This window comes from Apiospora hydei (genome assembly GCF_038363865.1).
Source record: "Apiospora hydei strain CBS 114990 chromosome Unknown utg000005l_segment0_segment0, whole genome shotgun sequence".
Classification (NCBI taxonomy): domain Eukaryota; kingdom Fungi; phylum Ascomycota; class Sordariomycetes; order Amphisphaeriales; family Apiosporaceae; genus Apiospora; species Apiospora hydei.
Genome location: NW_027117364.1, coordinates 2,457,728 through 2,481,461, shown reverse-complemented (window position 1 = coordinate 2,481,461; position 23,734 = coordinate 2,457,728). Strand labels below are relative to the sequence as shown.

Sequence of the window (23,734 nt, the reverse complement as noted above, 5' to 3'; positions counted from 1 at the left end):
GTTTTGCCTTTCATCCCTTGATTACCATTGATGCTCTGTTCCTGTACTATACATGGCTATTGCTCTCCGTCTATCACCGTCCTCGCTGACACGTCCTGATCAGGGAACAGACCTGGCTTACAGTCAACAGAACTTCACCACGCGCATTCTCTTGACGCCAAACCTACCATCTGCCCTCCGCGACACGTCATAAGTTCTACTTGACCGTGGATCTACACTCCCCAAATCGACGCGCCAAGACGACAGTCATTGACGCGACATCGAAAGAAAGACACCTCGCTCAATCTGGAAATTGAGTACACAAGGAAACTTGCGGCGCAGACACGGACTGTTGATAGCATTCGCGAGAGGTGCTGGGATACTCGAACACGACTGCAACAAAAACAACACGTTCGGTTTCTTCATCTCGGACATACGTGGCCAAGACGCGGTCGATATCTGAAGAGCCAACACGCCAGGAATACACTTTTGTGGGCTCATCATTCAGCTGCTTTGGCTTCCGACACTGCCGATCTGTACATCCCATCTTCGGTCTCGACATACCGTGATAGCCCTCTGGAATTTCCCAAAGCAAACGGGATTCCCTTGAATAGCTCAGCTCGGACAGGTAAGAATCCCCATTGCCCGGCCCTATAAGTGCATCGCGAGGGGGCTTGTCGCTGGCCTGTGTTTGGTCGATATTGGCCGTGGCCAAGTTGCGTGCTCACCGCTATGTTGGCATCCGTAACATACCCCAGCGTCGCCCATCACGTACAGGACTTGCTGGCGATGTGTCTGCTTGCAATCCTTCTCATGAATGCAGAAATGTGCGTCTGACTAACAGCTCTATCAGGGACACGCGATCTAGTCCTTCCAGGCCGAGAGTTCTCGAGTTCCGCGGAACCCTCTTATAAGGAAAAGATTTATCCAACGCGCCATCATCTGTGGAAGGTGTTGCTAAGCGAAAAGGCAAACTCACACTAGCCATATATTCTGTCGAATTAGCGCACATACCCAACTGTGTGAACATGTCGAGGTCGCCGCCGTCGGAAATTATGAACATCACAAACATGTTGGACAAGAGGAACTCGGCCGCTGTGGCAGCTGTAAACGGTCAGCCTACTGCATCGGAGCCTCCCACCCTCGCGTCGCATCCCCATTTACTTGGTGCCGGCATTGACAGATCGAACTCACCACATGGCTCAGAGAGCTCACACTACTCCAGAGGCGGTCCTGGCGATCTACACGCTCTGAACATGGCCGCCACTGCGAGATCATACGGTTCGCCAACATCGATGCATGCGCACCTCACAATGCCAGACCACGGTATGCAGGCAACCTTACCCCCTGGCATGATGATTCCTGGCATGCCTACAATGCAGCCTGCTGGAAATGGCATGACCGTAGGATACCCTCAGCCTGTCAAAATGGAACATGCCCAGCAGCAGCAACAGGCCCAGCCTCCGGTGAAAGCGTTCCCGTGTAGTACATGCGGCAAAGGGTTCGCCCGTCGCTCTGACTTGGCAAGACATGGTGCGTACTAGAAGGATGTCCCCTTCATGCTGCGATATGCTAACTCGGTCATTTCAGAACGTATCCATAGTGGGATTCGACCCCATGTCTGTGATTACCCCGGCTGCGGCAAGCAGTTCATCCAGCGCTCTGCACTGACTGTACATCAACGGGTACATACTGGAGAGAAGCCGCACATGTGTGAGCGATGTGGAAAGGTAAGTCTGGCCATCAACGCAACCCAACGGCTGTAATTTCTTTGAAACTAACCAGGAACTCCATGCATATAGCCCTTCAGCGATAGCAGCTCCCTGGCACGGCATCGACGCATTCATTCGGGCAAGAGACCGTACAAGTGCCCGTACGCCGATTGTCAGAAGACTTTTACGCGCCGAACAACCCTGACACGCCATCAGAACCACCATTCGGGCACGGTGGAGGAAGCAGCCGCCGCTACAGCAGCTGTCTTGGCGCAGCAAGCTAACAAAGCTGCGTCTCGCCAATCGCGCAGCGACGGAGACCCAGGTTCAAACCATGGATCACCCCTTAACACGCCTTCCCCGGCTCATCGCAACATGTCTATTTCGCCGAATGCCGAACTTGCGTCAGCGAATGCCATGCGCCAAAACGAATACTCGTACATGAACAACAATGGTGGACTACCAGCGCATCTGCGCACAGACATGCACTCGCAGAGCCCTACGTCAGCTCCTGCTACCTTTGGCACGGCAATGCGACCCACATCCCACCCCACGAGCTACCCTCCCCCGCCTACGTTGGAACCCAGTGTTGAGCCGCACCAGCCAGGTCCCGGTAGCGCTGGTGGTAGTCCACACATGGGCAGTGTTGGATGGGCTTCGCCTTCCCATATGTCCTCGCACATGCCATCTCCCACTCACAGCAACAGTGGTAGCGCTGCGTACGTGTACCCTGACCCTGACCAGTCTTTTACGCCGAACGGCATGGGGCAGATGTACTATGGTAGCGCGGCGGCCATCCGCCGGCCCAACAGCACGGACCCAGGAACGAATACGTTTGATCCCAAACACCGCCCAGGCGAGATGTGGCCGACGGTATCGCAATAGGATGGCGGACTCTATGCCAACGTTTCCCAGCTCTTTGAGCCGGATGAGCAGGTCGATGCAAAGCAGCGGAGTGGCAAGCCCTGACCACCTCGGCGATACCCCCTAACCTCGCAGCACAGCCGAGTCTCCCGCGAATGGAGGATAAAACATCAACTCCCATTTCTGTTATTCATAATCGATAGATCTCCTTTGTCAGGCACGAGTCCTTTTGCTTTTCTCGGACACCAGAATACCCACGGGCGCGGCATGTTTTTGTTTGCCCTCTTCGTTTTCAGAGGGCATCACACCGAGCGGCGTTAATCAGAGGAGATATTGTGCTTTTGAGCACCCGTTGCTCGATCTGGGTGGCAAAATGGCTCGCTGGGGTCCAACCAGCAAAAGATTGGACCCTGCACTTAATAGCATCCGGCATGATGCGAGCCTCGCCGGAAGAAGTAATAATGGAGCGGCCCAAGCTATGCAAGCTTCTTGACGATGGCTACGAGATTGGGCTGGAGATTTCGCCCTGTCTTTTTGGTTGGCTTTTTCTTTGCGCGACAACTTCTCGAGATAATAGACTGGACTGGCTCGGTAGCCCTGATGAAAGCACAGATGGATGGGGCATGAGGTCAGGAGGGGAAAAAGGAAGTGCGTGGGGGGGGGGCAAGCACTGTCACCCAGGCACACGAGTGGCATGGCCACTACACAAAAGAACTGCAGGGCAGGAGATAGACGGGGATCCGGCGTGTTCGGGGTATATTGTAGAGTAGCTCGGCGTTCTTGATCAAGTTCGTTGTGCCGGGATTGATTTAGGCCTGCAAAGGAAAGAGAAAAAAAAACGAGAAAGCGGTTGTTTCTGCTCCATGATTCAATATTTTATTTTTGCCCGCATGGCTGATACGGTGTTGAGGGTTTCTGGTTTCGCTCCAGGTCACATGTTGGACAATCTGTGCGGTCCAAGGCAGCTGCTCATATGAAGTGCCAAATTGTATGTCTTGGGTTCGCCCCGTGTAGTTGTCCAATCCCACAGTGGGATATCTTCACCCACCTATACGCGCATGACTTAGTTACTTGCCTCGGTGGCTGCTATTGGAACACTGGCAGGGATTTGTTTATTTGGTTGATGGTCGCCGATGGTGTTTCTTTCCCACGTTGTTTGGCACATGCCACTACCACTACCACTGCCACTGCAACTGCAACTGCAACTGCAACTGCAACTGCGACTACAGGCTATTTGCTGCCGGTGCGACATCCACCCGGCCTTGATCACAAATCAAAAACCCAGGTACAAGACGAGGCCGAATGGAGAGAAAATGGGTGGACAGACAGCAGGCGAACACAACAAAACGCCCGCCGTCAAACCGGTCATTTCCTTCAATGCATCGGCATGGCCACTCTAAAAACGTGACATCCTCTTCCCTTCCGCCCGTCATGCAGTCATCGTCTCACGTTCGAATGTCCAACCTTGGTTCTGAGGCCGGGTTGGCTGCGACCTCGGTATAGGTGGCATGCACGCCGTTCCAACGTCTTACAATAATAGCAGCTACACTCTGCTGCCGCTCCGCCTTCGCCTCACCTCAACGCTTGCTTGCCCGCCGTGGCACACCAGAGAGGGACAAGTACACATCAAGATGCCCCGTTCACTGCTACTATATCATTGTGCCGCAGCCATATATCTATGCCCCCTCCACCCTTACCGCCCCGTGGCCGTGCTCCAAGTCAGCAGCCCTCAATCTTAGCGCCGTCTCATATCTGAATCCGGGCGTTATATATGTCTCCCTTCCGTGGCCGGCTCATTCTGAGAGGTTTCCAACATTTATATCGAAAGACTAAGCCCGGTCTCCAGGTGAGCAGGTGAGCCCGGGCCAGCTCTGCTTGTGGCTTTGCCTCCACTGGGAACCATAACCACAAGACGACGACATGGCAAGCATCAGAGACCTATTGTCTCCTATGGACGAGCAGCCTGCAGCTGTTAGGGGGCTACAGGACACAGAGAAAGCTACACCGAGCTATCAGCTACGCAGTCAGGCCCTATTGCGGAAACCACACACTTTACTATCGAGTTCATTCTCGATACCATCTGTCCCCATTGCTACATCGGGCTGAGGAGCCTGAGCACGGCTATCGAGGTTTACAGGAAGCTACACCCAGAAGCAACCTTTGAGGTGACGTGCTCTCCAATGGTGTTGAATCCGCATGCTGCTCCGAGTGGTGAGTCCATGATTTCCTATTTACCAGCGGCCTTGTTCTTACCATGGACTACCACCAAGGCGTCCAGTTAGCCAAACAGCAAGATGGGCGGAAGCATGATATATCATCTGAATTCCATAAACCCGATGTTCTGTATCCTCAGGGCTATCTCTGACACCCCTTTCAACTCCTAGTTCTTGAACGGCAACCTTATCTGCCTGATCACCCATATTCGTTTGTTCACATTGCAACCATGTCCAACTCCTGCACTGCGTGATCGAAAATGAGCTGATATAGTCCCTAGTCCACAACAAGCAAGAGTATTACGTGTTGCAGCGCAAATATCCACCGTCGAGGCTGGTGGAATGGAGTCGGCTGGGCGACAAAGTTGGCATAGACTTCAGCTGGAGAGGATTGACGGGAAGTACGAGGGACTCGCACAAACTGCTCCGCATGGCGCTCGAAGGGGGCTCAACAACAACAACAAGGCGTAGCACCGTGTTCACCACGCAGGGCGCATCTCCTACTGCAGCTGTAACTGCGAGTATCCCAGATCCGACCACCCCTGCAACGACAAGAGGAGGTGGCGGCGCTCCAGACTATCCTGGTCCGCAGGTACAGATGCGACTGCTTGAGATCATGTACCATGAGTACTTCGAAAAGGACCAGGACCTGTCATCCCCGGCGTGGCTCGTCGATGTGGGGTCACGCGTTTTGGGCCTCCCACCGGCTGAAGTTCGTGCTTGCCTTGAGAGCGACGAACGGGACCGCAATATGACGACCCTGCTCGATGACGTGCGTGACCGAGGCTTCCACGCCATCCCCCAGTTCATCCTCCAGGAGCGGTACCTGGCTGGTGGTTGGCAGGAACCCGGCGTCTTTCTCGAGGTCTTCGAGCGAATCCGTGCCAATAGTGGCAGTGAAAGAGGCGTGCCTCTTCCTTCCTCTCCTGCTGTTGCCGGTAGTATAGGATCAGCCATGAAGGGGTAGCACGCCAGGCGGAAAGAGATTTGTGTCGAAAGACGGCAGTTGGACTCGCCATTGCGGACAAGTGTGCAGGATCCATTTGAGTGCTTAGAGGGAAACATCATTTCTCAAGCATTTATTCCTGTTTTATGCAGTGTTTCTATCTCGTGAGACATGGAGAATACCAGCGGAGCGTGCTTCATGTCCAGATTATACTGCTAGTTTGGTGATTTTGGTATATTCTCTCTGGATGCTGATATCCTGTCTATCTTGAGATAACCGAATGATATCTTCATTGTATCTTCTTCCACCCCCTAATGCTTCTCCATCCATGGCTGTGTGAAACGAAGTGCTTCCATTGTACAATGAGTGCTTGCATATATCGCATGCCACTCCCCAAACATGCCTCCGCCGAGGCAGTTTCAACGCCAGTCTCATAAATGAAAACGTCCTTGACCAGGGAAATGGCGAAGCCATCCTTTTGTCCGACCATGCTCGTCCCTTAGAGGCGGTTGGTGTAGTGCGTATGCGCTGGTCCGAGGCTTGGGAGAAGCTTCGAGCAGATACACGAGAAAAACGGTTTCGATCCGACGTGACGTCCGGCCTTCGTTCCATACAGACATAGTAACGTAGCAGAAAGGGCGGCGGGGAAGGATGAACCATGCCATCGTACGATAATGCCCTGTCCTGCCAAGGACATTGTGCGTGCATGCGACTGGTTCAGTAATCAGATATGCACCGGCAGGTCAGGTAGGTCACAGGGTGCGGGCGGGCTGCTGCGAAACCCACGAATCGAGGAGAGTGAAGTGGAGGAGGGGGGCGGTGAGAGGCCGTGTTTACGCTGGTGATAGGGAAAACACTATCAGCCATCCTCGTCATGACATGGCATCATCATGGAGGAGATTCGGCAGACCGGCTTCCTATTAGTGTGTCGCGCGCGGCATTTGCTGGTCACACTCCTGCTCCTCCTGATCAGATCATGATGATGCCCGGCGCGTCCCTCCAGCCGGTTGGCTTGCAGACCTCTGTCCGCCTTGCGCAAGCGAGAGCAGGTGGGATCGGCAATCAGCTCTTTTTCGATCGGCAATTGTAGGTAGCCAAGCAAGTTCAGCAACAGGAGGTCGGCGATGCTGAACGCCGAACCACATGATCACTAATACCGAGAGAAGGCCCCAGGCATGACAAATAAATCGGGGGCTTTTTGGTCCTGGTGGATAATGCCCAGTCTCATGTTTTGCGTACGGAATATCCCTTGGGGAATATCGTCGCAGATAAACGAACACCTTGATCAGACCCAATATACCTAGATGTAGGGATGAAAGGGAGGTCTCCGCTACCGGTGAAGAACGCGTCGCGGTATGCAACCAGCGGCCAGCCAATGAGCATGACTTGCGGAGGATCTTCGAAGCAAAGCAAGTCATAACACATCAGCCATCACGACGTTGTTCGGACTGGTGTTTTCGACTGCCCAGCCCATATGGCAAGAAAACATGATTAGATGTGACTGGAGACTGCCAGGATTCTCCGGCGACATCTGGGTCTATAAGCCCTTCGGAGGATGGCCCAAAGCCTTTTTACGGGCACAAGGTCTAAGCGACATGAACTCATGTCCAAATCCGCGTTAAAACAGTGATAGGCGTCTAGACCTGTCACAATCAATGATCGATGCACGGAATTGGGCTGAGAGGTCTCATCAGCACCATCAAAGCAGGTTAGGGTGGGTTACCCTCGAAGCATGCATCGAAGCTGCTCTCAGGGGGAGGGCCTTGAAAATTTCAGAAACCTGGTAGCAGTATTTCAAGGAGACCAGCAATGTCCTAAAAAGACGAAATATTCAGAGCTTTATTAGTCTAGCCATGATACCTCACCAAATGCTGCCAGAGATCGAAACGCCCCCGGAACGCCTATGCCATGCTTGCGGAATCACTTTTGTAAAGCCGCAGAAAATGAGAAGAAAATATGAACCCTCGACCAGTGTCTCCCATCCATCAGCCTCTCTTGAGGTGACTGTAATCCTTCAGGAGATGTTGCATGTGGGTGTTGGTGACCTTCTTTGTTGTCCTGTTGGGCTTCCGCTTTTGTTTCCCCTTAGTCGTCTCCTTCACCTTGAGCTGCGGATCCTCCGAGGCCGGCTTGATGCCGACCGAGATGAGCTTCTTGTTCATGTCGTCGGGAGCTGGCAGCTTGACCCGCTGCCACTGGATCTGGAACTCCGGGTCGACCTTGTTAAAGAGCTCCTGCTGGTCGCGCCAGATGTACTTGGCGTGCCCGTCCTTCTTAGTGCGGACCACGAGGATCTTGTGGATGCTCTCGAGTTCCCGGATGGCCTGGTCACAGTCGGGCCAGCCGTCCTTCAAGTCCTTGACGTCCAGTTTCGAGGCGTCCTGCTTGTTCTGCAGATACTGCAGCAGGCTCGTCTTGTCGACGACGCCGGGGATCTTGGCGCGGAACTCGTATTTGCCGTAATGCCAGGCAGGCACAGACTTGGGAATGGCCTCTGTATGTGGTAGGTAGTTGATTTGATGATGACGACGCAGATACTTGACAAACTTGGACTGGGCCTCTTCGGGGTGGTGTTGCATGGTCAAATGATTGAGAATGTCGGACAGGGTTTTGGGCTCGCCCTTGGCCTTGAGGAACTCGACGGCGTAGGTCAGCTGCGTCATCATCTCCTCGCCGAAGTTGGTGCTCTGGCTGGCAGCAGCGGCGGCGGCAGGTGTCGGGGTGGCATGGTCGCGAATACGATTGGCGGCATCGGCACGCTTCTGTCGCTTGGACGGGGTGCCATGAGAAGCATTCGAGGCATTGGATGGCGAAGGTGAGGGCGGTGCCAGGCCACGCTTGGCGCCGAGCTTGGATGCCATGGTGAAGTTGGTCGTTTCTGCTGTAATTGTAGACGTGGTTGCGTTTGATGCAGATAGCAAAGAAAGAGGGTGCACCAAAGCTCGTGGTGGGTGGCAGCAGAGGTGAAGTGATGTGAGGTGATGTGAGGTGAAGATCGGGATAAATGAATGAATGAATGGACGTGATGTCGCACTGGAGACAAGGAAGGCAGCTAACAATCAAGTCGTAAGGTTACTTAATGTTTAGCAGAAGCAGCAGCAGCAGCAGCAGGTGGAACCGACATGCCTGGACCCAGCACTGAAAATAAGTCAGTCAGTTGGGGGTGGGGCTGGCCACAGAAGCCTGCAGAGCCGCATTCAAGCACCACTGGCAGCCTGGGCCTTGTAAAAGGCTACCTTCAAGCAAAGGCCTTTCTTTCTCCGAACTATCGGCACCACAGCCACAAGACAGGCCACAGTTGTAATTACATGTCTGCATTGCTCATTGTGAAAAATGTTACATAAGACAACTGGAAACAAGAAACTATATTTCAATAGAACATCATCTTTATGCTGCTCAGGATAATGCACTCCTTGATTTGCTACCAACCTTACCACTGACTATTCAAAACGCAACTTCTTTCCTTATTCTGCACGCGAAGAAGCATCCGAGCATCCGAGCATCCGAGCACTCGAGAACGGCAGTTTTGATTACTGGGGGATTAGTAGTGCTTCTATTTCATGCCCATCATCTTGGGGAGCGTGACCACGAGTCAGACCATACCTGAGGCCAAACCGTCTACCGATTGCCGGAGAATTCCATGGAATGCTTCCAGCACGTTGTCGGGCTTACTTTTAACACCCAGCTTATCCAATGACAGAGAGGCAAAGGGGAAGTGGGAGTCGTACAATTGAGAGGTTACGCGGGGTAGGTACATGTAGGTAGCTTGGGATACCCGAAAACACCGGCCATCCTTCCCGAGGATCATCTATGTTACGATGTTACGGGGTTCGGACTCCGCCGGCATTACCTGCCATATTGTCCCCTGGGGACAAACTTAAACAACACGCACGCTACTAGACACCCGGAACTACGGTAGAATGGCCACTGGGAAGCCGAAGGCTCCGGCATCGACAGTTCAGTGCCACGCTTACTATCTACCTAGGTATACGGGTTGCCAGCTCCATAACAAGGGATAATGCTCAGTTCAGTCCAGTGATGGAATTCGGATCTTCAATGGCGGTAAAGGACCAAGAGTAATGGTCTGTGGTCTATTAAACGTTGAAGTATAGGGGCTATGTTCGTCGTGATTCGTTTCAGAAATCAACTCCTGTACACGTTCCGAATCCAGAAAGATGTTCATTAAAATAGTGAGGAACCGTTCTTCTATGTGTTGCGTTCGCTGCATGGCCATCTTCATCTCTTATTCAGATATGCGCTATGCGTCCCGCTCCCACAACCGGCTCGTAAATGTTCGTCGCGCAAAGCTGCGATGGGCAGCCGTCGCTTAAGCCTTGGTCTGTTCCTGGGTTTGCATGTACTGGTAGGCGCCGAACGCGACGAGGCCACCGATCAGGATGACGGCGTACAGCATGGAGCCCAGGCCGGCGGAGCTCGTGTTGGCGCCGGAGGGGTTGGCCGGGACGGAGGCCTTGGGGGCAGGGTCACCAGCCTGTGCAAGTGGGACGGGTTAGCTGTGAGATAGCCAGCAGAGGAAAGTGCGGGTTGGGCGCGAGGCCATGGCTAGGCTGGGTGGTTTGCTTACTTGACGCTTGAGCTTGCCAATCAGGAGCTGCTCGAGGGTTTCGCGGGCCTCGTCGCTGTGGCCAACATCCTCAAAGGCCTCGGTCGCATCTTGGCCACCGACGTCCAGCATAACCTCCTCACCACCGCTACAAGAAAGGACATGTGTCAGTAAGAGTGCCGTGAGTGCTCAGGGAGGGCGCCGTGCCAGACGCCGCTTATCAGGTGCAATGGCACTTTCATCGCAGAGCGAGAGTACAGAGGCGGGAACTGCCAAAGTTGGTAAGAGAGAGAGAGACTTACGGATGCTCGTCCACGAACTTGGTGCAGTCGTAGATCTTGTCGTGGACGACGATGTAGAGATCCTTCTTGTGGTTGTGCTCAGCAACATCCTGATAAGTCAATTCCACCTGGGCGGCCATTGTGAATTGTTGGGAGTCGGGGACTTGGCGCAAAAAAATCGGGGATTGAAGGGCGATTAGAAGACGAGGTGCCAGAGAAACACAAGATAAATAGAGAATCTAGACGGCGTGGGAACACAAAGTGCAAAGCAACGAAAGTCGCGGGCGGGTTGATCTTCTTGGGGTGGTGAGGAAGGGTCGGGAGGATGGAGGCGGGAGAGAAGCAGCCAAGTTGTCGTTTCTTTTACTCGGTGCTTGGATTGACATAGAAAATCAGATGTCGAATCAATTGGATTGAGGACAGGGTAGACGGTACTGCTACTACTGGCCCAAGGCGCTGCCGCTAATAAGATGATGTACTGTCCATTGCCGGGGTTGCAAGGGCGTTGTAGCCAATCAAACCCGTCTTATTGGACACATTAGCAGCAGCGCCAGGTTTTATGCAAGCATAACAGTCACGGATGCGGGGATAGGATGGTTTTGATAAAAGGAGAAATTGGTAGCTCGGGGAAGCGAGAGATCCATATCTCAAGATTTGCCCGGCTGAAGGAACCTTATTAGATTAATAAGATTAGGGGTCCAAGTTAGGCCGGTGCATAAAGTCTCTCGCCTGGCATTTGCTTTCTCGCTGTCTTTTTATGCACACCCGACATCGGGAACGGTATGCCCATAGTAGTAATAAAACCAGCAAGAGGTTCGTCGGAAAGGCAGCGGAAATAAATGCATAAGTCATGGGCCAGGACATCTAATATGCATGGACGTTTGTCAAAGTTTTCTTCGTTGCGACATTGAAAGTTGTAACCTGCCATGAGCAGGTACCGGGGTTTGCCATGTCTCAGTCGAAACTCTGAAGTAGAACAATGGCCGGATTGCAACTACGTGATCTACATGACCTACTTGCGCCCACCAACCGACGCTCGAAACAGCTCAACCAACCACACTCTCTCCTCTTACCGCCTCGAGCTCCCGCCGCCGATGTCCTGGCCTACCCGGTAGCTGGCTACCTTGTCCCACTCGATCTTCTGTCTCGTCACCGGCAGCTGTCTCCTGAGAGCCTTGAAGGCACCTTCACTCAGGCTCGTGAAGCCCTTGTTCAATTCGTCTTGGTACTTCTTCTCGGCGTTCCCAATCTCCTTCACAATGCCTGCGCCGGTTCCGGATGAGATCGATGTAGAGACGGGCTTGCTAGTCAGCAGTCGGACATTTCCGTCCTCGTAGTAGTGCACATCGACCTTGAGGCTGCCTTCGAGGGCACCAGATGAGGGGTCGAAGATGTAAAGCGATCGCCAACGTCCGTTCCTGCTCGCGATGGTTAGGTCTCGTGCATTGTCGGGCGTTTTCCGGGATTGCATATCTCACCAGAAGTTGTTGGGGCTGTACTTGTTGGCCACAATGATAATGGCCACCTTGGAATCGTTCTCGGTTGGGTAGACGCCGTATGCCGCATTGGGGAAGTGCTCCTTCACGTAAGGCGACAGGGTCTTGAGCGTCGATTTCCTGTCTCCAGCATTAGTGACATGTCCCAGAATATTATGTCCATTTAGACATCTAATGTCACTCGGGAGGAGAGGGTGATGCGCACGTTAATTCTGCCTGTGCGCCCTCCAACACGTAGCTCTGAGCACCGCTCGCTTTCTGCAATGGCTCGGTTAGCATTTCCGGGGGCCATAGGATGGTACACGTCGCAGTTCGCGGACGAAGGGTTCACACCTGTGTCGCATGGTCGTATTCGAAGCTCGAGGAGCTTTCCACATCGTAGTATCGGCCGTTGCCGAGCGAGCTGTGCGAGCTGACAATGATGGGCTGGCTGCTACCTGGGAGTCTGACGGTCGCGAACTGCTCTTCGTTGTATTTCTCGAAGGCGGGTCCGAGCTTGGAGACGAGGCCCGGATCGGCGACGGTCAAAGCCTTGATGTCTGGTGATTGAAATGGTCAGGAGCGTGTTCGCGAGTAGGATTGAGGTCGGCCTGCGAAAGGGCATGGGAGCATACCAGCAATGACATCTGCCAGCTATTCTCGTGCGTGCATCGTCAGTATGAAGCTCGAACGGTAAAGGAGATTGGGTCGAAGGGAAGGGGGGTTTGGTCGTTACCTCTCCAGGAGGGGCGCCTTCTACGAAGGACTCGATGGTCTCTAAAGCAGACATGATCCAAATGTTCGGTCAGCTCGCCAAGAAAGTCGTGATTGTTTGGTGGTGGTTTGGTTTCGATGATGTGACGCCCGAATTATTGCTGGGAGCAAGTCGGTGTTGGCTTGGGACGAAGCGGAGCGCGGGGCAGAGCGAGTGGGTTGCAATTCCAAAACAAGGGGGTGACAGCTAAAGCTCAAGCACTTGTTACAGTAGGCAGAGTAGAGTAGCCTGCAGCCTGCACAATGAGATCGCTGCCACCTCCAGTCCAGTCTTGGTTGTATTTTTATCACAGCGGTGCAGCCTGACTACGGTATCTGGGTCATTGACATATGTATACTTCAATGTCTCTTTATATGATGTATGGTTCAATCGAGACAACACGTTCGTGCTTTGTCGCTCGTATGACTTAAACCAACAGATTTTAGCTACAAGGTGCATCAGCAATGCCGCAATGCTCAGAGGGGCCCGGGTTCTCTCCTATTCCAGTCGGCTGCCTAGGAGAGGATCCCAGAACCGACCGCCTGAAAGAGATGGCAGCTTTGCAATGAACGCGGGATATCAGTTATCTTCTCCATGCACCCGCCTCTATGAATACGGATTCAGTAGAGGCCCCAGAAGTTTTCTGGGTCAACAAGATGTTCTACTTGGTCTCTCGGATCTATCGTCGCGCGGTTTTCCAGCCATTCCCTGATGGCTGCTTGCGCATCGTCCGGTATTTCAAAGGCAGAGCGTTCAAACCCGACGTCTCGCAAGCCCACCCGCCTGTCTATGTTTTCTACGAATCCTCCGAACCCTCCAAAACTGTCATCCCACTCCACGCGCTCCTTGAACTCGATCTTCTCGAGGCTCCGGCGCACGAGCGCGGCCAGCTCGTGTGCCTGTGTCCGGAAGTGGTTGCTGACGGGGATCTTCTTCAGTCTCCCGGAACCTCTCCGATGGGGATACACAGGCGTTGGTGCCGTGCTATGCAGTATCAGGCATTCAGGAATCTTCAGGGTCGACTTCCTTGGTGGGAATACCAGAGGGTACCGCCGTAGAGGCCTGTCAGGATTTTCTTCCATCATGCCGGCCAGTATCTCATCGACCACATCCACGGTCCCATCAAGAGACCGTGGTGGAGAGGATGCTCTGGTTGCCGCAGACGAATGGAAATCCGGCGGCACAAGAAGCCCTGGCGTGTGGAAGAAAAGACAGGGGCTAATAAAGGGGTCAAAAAGATCAGAAGGGTTAGCAAACAGAGTCTCGGTTTGGTGCTTCATTTCCTGGAAGAGGGGATCCGCCGGTTGACCAAGAATGTCTTCCAAAATATTGTATGATCGGTTTTTGGCAGTTTATGGATTGGGTGATCGGGTAGAAACATGGTCCAGTTGTAGATGCCGTTATAAGCAGCGAAGCCACGGATGGTTGTCCTCTGGTGAGGATGATTCTCGGTCAAAGCCAATGATGTGGCCAACGAGGCACCCAGATAGGAGCCGAAGACGTAAACATCTCGTCGCGGGGAAGTCAGGGGCGTAAGGTTCTCGAGGATCCAGCTGTAGCCGCGCAGAGTATCGTGTATTGGCATGGGCCACCCGAGATGCGACGATGGATCGCTGTCCTCATCAGCCTCATAGCCCGAAACAGGGCCAGCGCCGGCCCAGCGATAGTTGATGACAGCTGTAAGGTATTTCTTGCAAAATGCGGGCACCTGATTCAGGTGTTCCGAGTGGCCGTCCCCAAAGGGTGGCAGGTATATCATGAGCGGGTCTGACGAAGTCACCTTTGCCAAATTATGCAGGCTTTCCCAGGAAAATCAACATCAATCTCTCGAGCCGAACAAAGTCTTCCTCTCCGGGATGCTTGGGGACTTACTCGACGTGTATGCTGCCTGAAGAGCCACATTTTACTCTGACTCGCTCAATGTTATTCGGCGCTGGGGTTACCGTGCTTAGGCCGCGGCGCGACTGGCAAACGGCTCGGCCGAGGATCCCCTGAACCTGAAGCCATCTTCGCATGCTCGTTCAGAGAAAAGATTGCTGGCCGGCAGCAATCATGGCTGGCGGTAGTCCGTAGCAGTCAGGCACTGTAAAATAGCCTCGAGTCCCAGGCACTGTCCTGGTGAAAAGCCACAGCTTGCCGGTTAAGATAAGTATCTATGGGTGTCACGCGTCGCGCGGTGCATGAGAATTGCATCAATTGATGTAAGTAGCACTAAGAAGAACCTTGGAATACTGGAAACGTTCAAGCCTAGCCCTGTAAGTGACTTTCTAGGCTTATCGCCTAATCTATCGGCCACTAAAGATCAGTCACTTAGTGGGGTTTAGCTGTCCACTCAGAGCCGAAGCTCCCAGCGGCTTGGGGTCATGGCCTCCCCAGTTGACACCCAAATGACCACATGGGACACCGCAACCAATGGCCTGTCTCATCAAGCAGTTCGGCGTCGATGTTACGGTGCTAGCGTACGTCATACCATTTTTGGCCAACACCCATCAACCTGGTCGCCCGATCTAGACATATTAAGGGGACGTTTTCCCCGCCAAGGCTTGGGGCGCTTGGCGATAAGTAGTATATACACTTTATAGATGCTCAGTCGACACCCTCAGAATACCCCTCTTGTTCAAGGCAAGCCCATATCTGATAGTATCCAGCCATCGTCACGCACAGCCTCCTCCAGCAGTGGTCTAGAATCAGTACCCAACCGGCGTTCCGTCCTATAACAACACAACTGAGGGGATGTATATCATTCGGGCTCGTTGCTGGTTAATACTACCCGCCGTCACTACTTCATCCCGAAAGGGCTAAGTATATCATCCATCACATTGGGAGATCAACGAGGCTCAACATGAACGAAGCAGCAGAGCTCAACGACAACATCGATAGCCGGGCTCAGGCTGTCGATGGAACGAGCCATAAAGGCAAAGATGGCATCGTCGATAGGGGCCCCAACTATCTGGATCCAAGTTAAGTTGCCAAATAGACATCGCCTACAGCAGTTCTGGCTAACAGCAAGAGCAGTCGCTGGTGGTTTGCCTCTTCGGCCTTTCCCATGATCGCCGGAACCCTCGGTCCCGTGGCATCCGCCTTCAGTATCTGCGCTTTGGTGCAGTACTGGAGAAAGCATATACTGCCGGGCTCGGATGTGACAAAAGCCGTATTTGATCTCAAGGACCCCCTGGCTCACCGTGATCAATGCCATCCAGCTGGCCATTGCTATCATATCCAACATGTTCCTGCTGCTGAACATGGCAAAACGGGTGCGCTTCTCGGTAGCACAGCCCATCACCATCGTCGGCTGGTACATCTCCGCCATCCTCCTTGTCGCTCTTACATCCACCGCCAGCGGATCTCTGGTCGTCGAACCCGAGATCGAGTACGTCTGGTCGCAGGCCTTCTACTATGGTATCTTTGCTGCTATACTGTACTTCATAGTCGCGTCGCTGATGGTCGTTACGGTATGGGGCGCCCAGTCGGGGCACTACCGCAAAGACTTTGAGCTGTCCGTGAGCCAACGAACCCTGATGCTTCAGACGATCCTTTTCTTGGTGTATCTGCTGGTCGGCGCTCTGGTGTTCTCCAAGATCGAAGACGGCTGGGATTATCTCGATGCCGTCTACTGGGCTGACATCACACTGTTCACTGTTGGCTACGGCGACTTCTCGCCGCTGAGCACTCTTGGTCGAGCTCTGCTCATACCCTATGCGCTGGTGGGCGTAATCAGCCTTGGTTTGGTGATTGGTTCGATCCGGAGTTTGATGCTGGACCGCGGAAAGCGCCGACTGGACGCGCGGATGCTGGAGAAGGAGAGGCGGCAGCTCCTTCGGCGTATGCGCCGCAGGGGAAAAGACGGCGTACTCGAGCCTATTGGGTATTTCGGTCCTGGGGCCGCGAAAACGGGACCGGAAGATGCAGAAAAGTCTATGCGGACCGAGTTCGAAAGGCGGCAAAAGGAATTTGAGCTGATGAGGAAGATCCAGAACAAAGCATCCAACAGAAGGCGATGGACCGCCCTGGCCGTGTCCCTCTCCACGTGGCTAGTGCTCTGGCTGGTGGGTGCCAAAGTCTTCCAGGAGTGCGAGAGGCCGTACCAAGGATGGAGCTACTTCGACGCCTTCTACTTCTGCTTCACCGGGCTGACCACAATCGGATATGGCGACTTGACGCCCGTATCAAACTCTGGCAAGGCCTTCTTCGTCTTCTGGTCTCTACTGGCCTTGCCCACGATGACCGTGCTCATCTCTAATGCGGGAGACACTGTGGTCAAGTGGGTTAAAGATGGGACACTCAAGCTCGGAAATATTACCATCCTTCCGGGGGAGCATGGGTTTAGGATGGAGATCGAATCCTTATTGAAGAGACTATCGCTGGGTGGGGTTTTCAGGAACGAGAGCATACAGGAACGACCGCCGGGATTTCTGGGCGCCGCTCAGCCTTCCAATTCCGATGAAGAAAATGATGAGGACGAAGACGAAGACGAAGACCAAGATGAAGATGAGATTGAATCTGATGACAACGCTGAACTTGGTGCAAGGGAGCCCACTGGAAGTCTTCCACCCAAAAAGGCGCAGGAGCAGGAATCGCCGAGCACGTTAGCCTTTTCGGAGCCTGCCCATGGTGGAAACCAAATCATCGCCAAAGCAACCAAGTCAAAAGCTCAAAAACCTCGACCGCAAAGAAATAACACAGGAAATGAAGACGGCTTGGCGCTGGCCAGTCGCGTCGAATCCATAGCGCGAGAGGACTTCCCGTCAGAACTGCCTAAGACCCGGTCCGAATATCATCTTGTCCTCATCGACGAGATCGCGCGGGTGACGAAGCACCTGCAGCACAGCCCGCCCCGCAAGTACACATTCCAGGAGTGGGCATGGTATCTGCGGCTCATGGGCGAAGACGAGAGGAGCGCCGAGACGCACCAGAGGGCTAGCCGGAAGCCCAGGAAGAGGAAGAACAACAACGAGAAGAAAGACATCAACGGCCAAGACGACAATTCCCAACATCTGCAGACCGTCGCCGGCGAGTCCCCTCAAGCGAGCCAGGGAGGTCTCTGGCCCCCAAACTCATCGTCCAGCGAGCAGCCTCTAGCCGAATCAGGGGCAGCAGACGCGGACGATGGCAATAAATGGAGCTGGGTCGGCCACAGGAGCCCCCTCATGGACACGCGGGAGGAGGCAGAATGGATTCTCGACCGACTCGAGCAGAGGCTTCGAGCAGAGCTGCTCGCGGTTGTCGAGGAGAAGAGAGGCCAAATAGGCGTGCAAGAGGCCAACGTCTACGAGCGCAGGCACGAGTACCACCCAAAGAAGAGAAACAGCGTGGTCATAGGGGGTGATTGAAATACATGATGAGCGCAGAGGGAATATTTATGGCAAGGGGTTTGATACTTGACAGCGTATTTTATACTAGCTCCTCTTTATATCTTGATACCCTAACATACTACCTGGAGATCATCGAAAGGCCACTGCGGTATTTGGAGACGAGAGAGCATACAGCTTAGAAGTCAAGTACAGGCCTTCCCAAGGGGCCTCGTATAGCTCATGCGTATCACGACAGTTGACATGCAGCTATTCGAGTCCCCCTCCGTGAGTTCCCGCACGTTAAAATCAACGCCTGCAAGTGCCGCCGGGTTCTAAAACGCCATGGAGTGTAATACTAGTTCAGAGGTCAAACTGTATATATTTTGACCCGGCATTATTCCGACTGATCTGCTATGTACTGGTTGATGTTAAGCCAAAGCCACAACTCATGAGATGATGAGAACGAGGTCTGTCTCGGTGATATCTCCTCCCACAGAAGACATTCTAGACTATCTCGATATTTGCTTTCAGAACCCCGAGACAAACACCTATTCATCAGCTACTTTGCCATTGTCCTCACCAACAATCATCTTAGCATGTTGTATTTGATCCCAGTCTGACTCTCTCATATCAAGGATGTCAAGTACCCAGCCAATCTCGACCTTCGAGTCCCTTTTTGCTTTACACATACACCTGCATAATCTGTGCGAGGTGATCTCAGTAAATGCCTGGCTTTGTCGATCTTTCAGGGTCCCGGGTTTCCATTGGGAAAGAGTGCCGAACAGGTGAGGCTCGAGGTCCTCGAACAGGTCCTCGAGCAGAAAATATTGCTTTCTTCCGAGACCTTCACGATTGGAGTAATTCACTTTCGCATACAGCTCGAACACGACTTCTTGGTGATGATTGTAGCAATGCGCAGCCTGTTCAATGAGTTCCCCAGTGCGAAAACAAGTCCGTAGCACTACTTCCGAAGAAAGCACTTGTAAAACCGACCGGTCGTGAACTTTTCCAGGAAATCGAGACCGTACAAAAGGCTCGAGTGGTTCAAGTCTGTCCTCACTTCCATCACATGGCATCTGCTGTTCACCGATTGGGACTTCAACCTCGGCAATTGGCTCCTCTTCTTCCTGGTACCTGGCCAAGGAAGTGTCCTTGGGAATTGTCGCTGATATAGCGTACACGGCATCCCAATCAACTTCTTCATCCAAGAAGTTGTCCTCTCCTATGTCTTTATGGTCTTGCTCGGTTTCGTCGCCGAGGCTGGCAGGCGGTTGCGGGGGTGAATGCTGTAGGTTTTGATCGTACACATCTGCGGATCTCGAGTCTCTACCCCACCGGTTTAAGACACTCGATGGGGGTATGTGTGTTTCGATACATGCTTCGGTACTATCTAACAGCTGAAGCATGTCATTCTCATTCTCTGAATCAATCGGGTACTCGTCATTGGAGTCGGATAGTGATGGCCAATGCCTATCACTAGCCGAGTCGTTCTGTGCCCGGTTTGGGGTGGCTTTTTTGGGCTCGAGCATACTCGGTGGTGGCGAGCCAAGTCGATCATGACTGAGATCATGGGTTGAGAATTGGGATCGAGCACCTGGGTCTATACGTTGGCTCTCATACCCATGTTCCATGGTTGAAGGGGGCGTGTAAAGACCTGTCGTTGCAGCCTGGAACTGGAACTCATGATTGTGAAGGTCCTCGTAGCCAGGGAAAACATTGACAAGACGCATCCCAGACCACTGTTGGTCTTGGTTAACAGAACCAACACTGGCAATCTGGTAGCTTTGCGAGGGTCTCTCCCGCGGAGTGGCTGAATTGCAACGTGGTGTTTTGTTCGGGCAACACTCTGGATTAGGGGATATCGATCGCTTTCCCTGGGCTTTATTGGGCGGTTCTTCAATCTGAGAAGATACAAGATTGTTCCTGTTACCGGCAATTCCAGTGGCTCCAGAGGGGTTGCCGAGTCGACTTTCGCCCTGGGCAGCTAGAGCCCCTTCGGTTTGCAGAAATCCATGACTGTCCAACGCTTCACAGTTATTTGCAGCAAGTTCCTCCTTTCCTTTCTCGCCGCTGCAGATATATGTCAAACGACTTCATAAGCCGACTCATGAGACAGGGGTTATACCTGAGGTCAGGCCATTGTGCACCAAAGTGCCCCAAGTAGCCTCCAGTGCCGTGGTTGTCTTGCCACTGGGACGGCATATCAGCGACTTGGGTGACTTGTATTCAGAAAGCCTTGTGCTTGAAAGGGTGTGATAAGCATCCCAGGTGAAACCCTCAAAAACGGTAGGTCGTAATAGGCGTGACAGGGAGCAAACCACTTATGTAGGTAGTTTGCATGAACTTGTTTGTATCATGGAAGCATCCGACTGGACGGAGTTAATGTTCGGATTTGCCAACTCTTTCAACTTGCCTCTGCCTCGTGCCTTCCGCAACTGCCAATATGAACCCACCAAATTTGGAATGGAAGTAACATAAAGTTGGGAGCAAAGCGGCTCGCGCTCCTGCATTCAAGAGGCCCACCACCTCATGCCATACAGGCAGATGCATTGACAACTATGATCTTCATGTACGATTGCAGCCGTAGGTGGTCTTTGACATTCCGAAATGCCACATATTGCTATTTTCTTGATATGAGATATTTCACAAACCAGTAAAATGTCTACTCATTAGCTGGAGAACGGCTACTACTATGGAGAAAAGCGCCAGGGAGGGAAGGCACGACTCTGGGCTGAGATGAGCAGCATTGGCACGGGCTTAAGATTGATACAGATATGCAACTAAGGTGGCTATATGAACTAAGAGGATCAAATATGACTCCACTTGTATATCCCCCGCAAACAGGTGGCATCATACCGACAAGCCACAAACAACCAGTCTCTAACAATAGAATCAACCTATGTTTCAAGTAGGTTACCCTCTTGAGGGCGCGCTATGCGGTTGATTCCTCTGCGGTTGTCTTGTTCCCGAGATACCAGAATACCGTCTCGCTGCTACATACACAACGCCCCTCACGCTGCTTGCAGCTCGCGCATTGCCCCAGCCCTCTCGGTGCTTTCTTTTTGCTTTATTGACTTACCCCGCGGTCTATCTTATCTACGTCACCCTTTCTCAACCCAGTTCCATAGACCGCCAGTCTGACGCAGGCACACATCAGACGGCACTAGATCGGAAGAGCTCGACAGGACTTTCGTGCGTCCGAAGAGTCCGTTTTGTCCTGTTCCGAAAGACACTCTCGGCTTAGTCTCACTGCGGGCAAGGAGCTGGGTCGGCGCTTCGGAGATCGTTTGCCATCATGTTTTCGCAGGTGAGCTTGGACATTCACTCCCTTAAGTCCTAGGCATATCTCTTGATCTCATCGTGAGATTTTCAGAACATGATATGACCGTAGCGACTCGATGCCCCGGGTAGCCCCCTCTACACTCTGGGCCGTAGACGCTCAGCTCTTGGTACAACTTGTGCCGTTGAGAGAAATTGGGACCCTTTGGAAGAATGACTTAGCTAACTGATTTGGCCTGCAGAAGAAGCCTTATTCTGCCATCACCGTGACCATTGATCGGCTCACCAGCGAGCAGTTTGAGGAAGATGACCTTAGTGGTATCCCGGATCTGGTGGAGGTCATCAAGCTGCAGGCTGCTGGGCCCACCGAGGCTGCTCGCGCGCTCCGGAAGAAGTTGAAGTATGGAAATGTACATCGACAGATCCGATCTTTGACATTGTTAGATGGCTTGATCCAAAACGCAGGTCCTCGCTTTCAAAAGACCTTTGCCGATGAGCCGTTGCTTGAGCGTTTACGTGTATGCGGCACATCAGACTTGTCAGACCCCGAGGTCAAGAAGAAATGTTCCGAGCTCTACAGGAGTTGGGCCGCTGAGTACAAGGGCACGCCAGGCTTGGAGCGCATTGCGGCGCTTTACAAGGTATGATGAAGTCTACTAATTAGAAAAGGTCCTTCTGCTTAACTTTGACAGGAACTACCTCGGCGGAAACAAGTCGTAACGCAGGACAAATCCAAAGTCATTCGCGAGACTGAACAAGATCCCTTCCGTGACTCGGAAGATGAACAGGAGCAACAGTCCAAGGCCTCGCCCACCCCCCAAGCTTCGTCTTCCCAGGCCCCTGTTACTTTTCCGCAACCAGCTGCGACCGTCCAGTCTTTCAGTCACGTCAAGTCCAACTCGAAGTCGGGCTCGTTTTTCTCCAGCTCTTCGTCCAAGGACAAGAAAAAGGACAAAGATAAGGCGAAACGGAAGCCGTTCAATCTCGAGGCAGAGAAACCCGCGATAAAAGGAGCCATCGCCGATGCATCTATCGCTACAACAAACTTGAACAATGCTATGCAAAGTATCAACAGAGAGAAGGAGCGAATTTCTGACAATGCTCTTGCCGTCGAACGTTTCGAGGCCTGCAAAAAGTTGCGTAGGAAGATTTTGAGATATGTATGTTGCTTATCAGCCTGAAGCTTTTTGTTACTCCTGAACTTGCTAACGACTGCAGATTCATAACGTGAATGACGAGGAATATCTCGGCGGTCTCCTCCATGCCAACGACGAGCTCGTTACGGCACTGATGACTTTCGAACAACTCGATCGCTCCATCGATGCAGACAGTGACTCCGAAGATGATATGGCTGAGCAGGCTCATCTTTACAGGAGTAAGTACATACCATGCGCAACAGCGTCCTGTGATACTAACAATCTTAGTGGCTACTGAGAAGGGCAAATCACCCATGTCGCCGACAAGCCCCAAGAGCCCTACCTCGGAAATGGCTGGCCTAAGTTTGAGCCCAACCCAGCCACAGCGTCCCGTACCTCCTCCTCGGCCATCGACCTCATCAAAGCCAGCCTCTCGGCCTGCGCCTCCACCTGTCGAAAGTGACGACTCGGAGGCAGAAGATGAGGATGAGAATGATCCGTTTGCTGACCGGAATGAGGTGGAATGAAATTTCACTATTAAGCCCGGAGAAAGAGAACCGAAGTGGTGATGGAGGAAGCCGTTCTCATTTGCATCGTCCTGCGACTATGCTTATGTTCTCCACGTACCAGCCAAGCGAGTTCTAGCTTTACTTCTTGCACATTCAACCAAGGGGTTCCTATGATTCTTTCCCACAATATTATTGTATCCAGCATACTCGGTCGGAATAATATGCTTAATTTATCAAGCTCTTTCCTCGCCTCAATCACAACGTAGAACTCGAAATGCAAAGTTGACAACCCCTTTTTAGGTTCTCCTACTTATCCCCATGGTGGCGACAACGCCGCCTTTGGTCTAATAGGTACTTTCCGCAAATAATCGATGTCTATTTGTCTAATCAGGCACCACATCTAATCAAATAAGTATTATGTCCAGTGCGGTAAACATTATATCACGGCACTCCATATTCCCTCATGTATACAGGACAGATGGCATGGTTGGGGCAGCGCTGTCGCCATCAAGGGGATAGTGCTGTATCAGCCAACTCCGGATATCGCCTATTTGCGTTCTTACCACAAATTGTCGTTATGCTATTAAGTCGCTTGAATAGCACAATATATCACATGTACCGATACCGGCGAGCTTCAGACGGTCACCTTGAAAATTTCGTACCCGTGTGGATGAAGTTGTCAAGTACGCAACAAGGTTGGCAGAGGCATGTTGATTGCTACTTAAAGGTAG

General features: G+C 52.6%; 9 protein-coding genes across 9 annotated transcripts; 4 read left to right on the top strand and 5 right to left on the bottom strand.

Annotated features, from left to right (window-relative positions):
• Positions 1–1,049: 1,049 nt before the first annotated feature.
• On the top strand, positions 1,050–2,576 carry PG997_006242 (uncharacterized protein; the record flags this gene model as incomplete). Its single annotated transcript, XM_066810557.1, has 3 exons — positions 1,050–1,512; positions 1,570–1,709; positions 1,782–2,576. 3 exons carry the CDS (start codon positions 1,050–1,052, stop codon positions 2,574–2,576), a joined length of 1,398 nt encoding a protein of 465 aa, XP_066669480.1.
• Positions 2,577–3,986: 1,410 nt separating this feature from the next.
• On the top strand, positions 3,987–5,735 carry PG997_006241 (uncharacterized protein; the record flags this gene model as incomplete). The annotated part of the gene is made up of 4 exons (XM_066810556.1): positions 3,987–4,052; positions 4,099–4,174; positions 4,572–4,766; positions 5,050–5,735. 4 exons carry the CDS (start codon positions 3,987–3,989, stop codon positions 5,733–5,735), a joined length of 1,023 nt encoding a protein of 340 aa, XP_066669479.1.
• Positions 5,736–7,699: 1,964 nt separating this feature from the next.
• Positions 7,700–8,575, bottom strand: PG997_006240 (transcription factor TFIIE beta subunit- DNA-binding domain-containingprotein; the record flags this gene model as incomplete). The annotated part of the gene is made up of 1 exon (XM_066810555.1): positions 7,700–8,575. The coding sequence occupies one exon, from the start codon at positions 8,573–8,575 to the stop codon at positions 7,700–7,702; it is 876 nt and encodes a 291-aa protein (XP_066669478.1).
• Positions 8,576–10,041: 1,466 nt separating this feature from the next.
• PG997_006239 (uncharacterized protein) lies at positions 10,042–10,699 on the bottom strand (the record flags this gene model as incomplete). Its single annotated transcript, XM_066810554.1, has 3 exons — positions 10,042–10,206; positions 10,300–10,426; positions 10,581–10,699. The coding sequence occupies 3 exons, from the start codon at positions 10,697–10,699 to the stop codon at positions 10,042–10,044; spliced, it is 411 nt and encodes a 136-aa protein (XP_066669477.1).
• A 929-nt stretch (positions 10,700–11,628) lies between these two features.
• PG997_006238 (F-actin capping protein- alpha subunit) lies at positions 11,629–12,824 on the bottom strand (the record flags this gene model as incomplete). The annotated part of the gene is made up of 6 exons (XM_066810553.1): positions 11,629–11,977; positions 12,038–12,175; positions 12,261–12,313; positions 12,389–12,594; positions 12,670–12,688; positions 12,771–12,824. The coding sequence occupies 6 exons, from the start codon at positions 12,822–12,824 to the stop codon at positions 11,629–11,631; spliced, it is 819 nt and encodes a 272-aa protein (XP_066669476.1).
• A 584-nt stretch (positions 12,825–13,408) lies between these two features.
• PG997_006237 (uncharacterized protein) lies at positions 13,409–14,803 on the bottom strand (the record flags this gene model as incomplete). The annotated part of the gene is made up of 3 exons (XM_066810552.1): positions 13,409–14,071; positions 14,098–14,587; positions 14,661–14,803. 3 exons carry the CDS (start codon positions 14,801–14,803, stop codon positions 13,409–13,411), a joined length of 1,296 nt encoding a protein of 431 aa, XP_066669475.1.
• An 827-nt stretch (positions 14,804–15,630) lies between these two features.
• Positions 15,631–18,118, top strand: PG997_006236 (uncharacterized protein; the record flags this gene model as incomplete). Its single annotated transcript, XM_066810551.1, has 3 exons — positions 15,631–15,717; positions 15,766–15,893; positions 15,955–18,118. 3 exons carry the CDS (start codon positions 15,631–15,633, stop codon positions 18,116–18,118), a joined length of 2,379 nt encoding a protein of 792 aa, XP_066669474.1.
• A 509-nt stretch (positions 18,119–18,627) lies between these two features.
• PG997_006235 (uncharacterized protein) lies at positions 18,628–20,281 on the bottom strand (the record flags this gene model as incomplete). Its single annotated transcript, XM_066810550.1, has 2 exons — positions 18,628–20,149; positions 20,205–20,281. The coding sequence occupies 2 exons, from the start codon at positions 20,279–20,281 to the stop codon at positions 18,628–18,630; spliced, it is 1,599 nt and encodes a 532-aa protein (XP_066669473.1).
• A 1,093-nt stretch (positions 20,282–21,374) lies between these two features.
• PG997_006234 (Protein lsb5) lies at positions 21,375–23,021 on the top strand (the record flags this gene model as incomplete). The annotated part of the gene is made up of 5 exons (XM_066810549.1): positions 21,375–21,386; positions 21,601–21,999; positions 22,051–22,518; positions 22,577–22,733; positions 22,783–23,021. The coding sequence occupies 5 exons, from the start codon at positions 21,375–21,377 to the stop codon at positions 23,019–23,021; spliced, it is 1,275 nt and encodes a 424-aa protein (XP_066669472.1).
• Between the last annotated feature and the right edge of the window lie 713 nt (positions 23,022–23,734).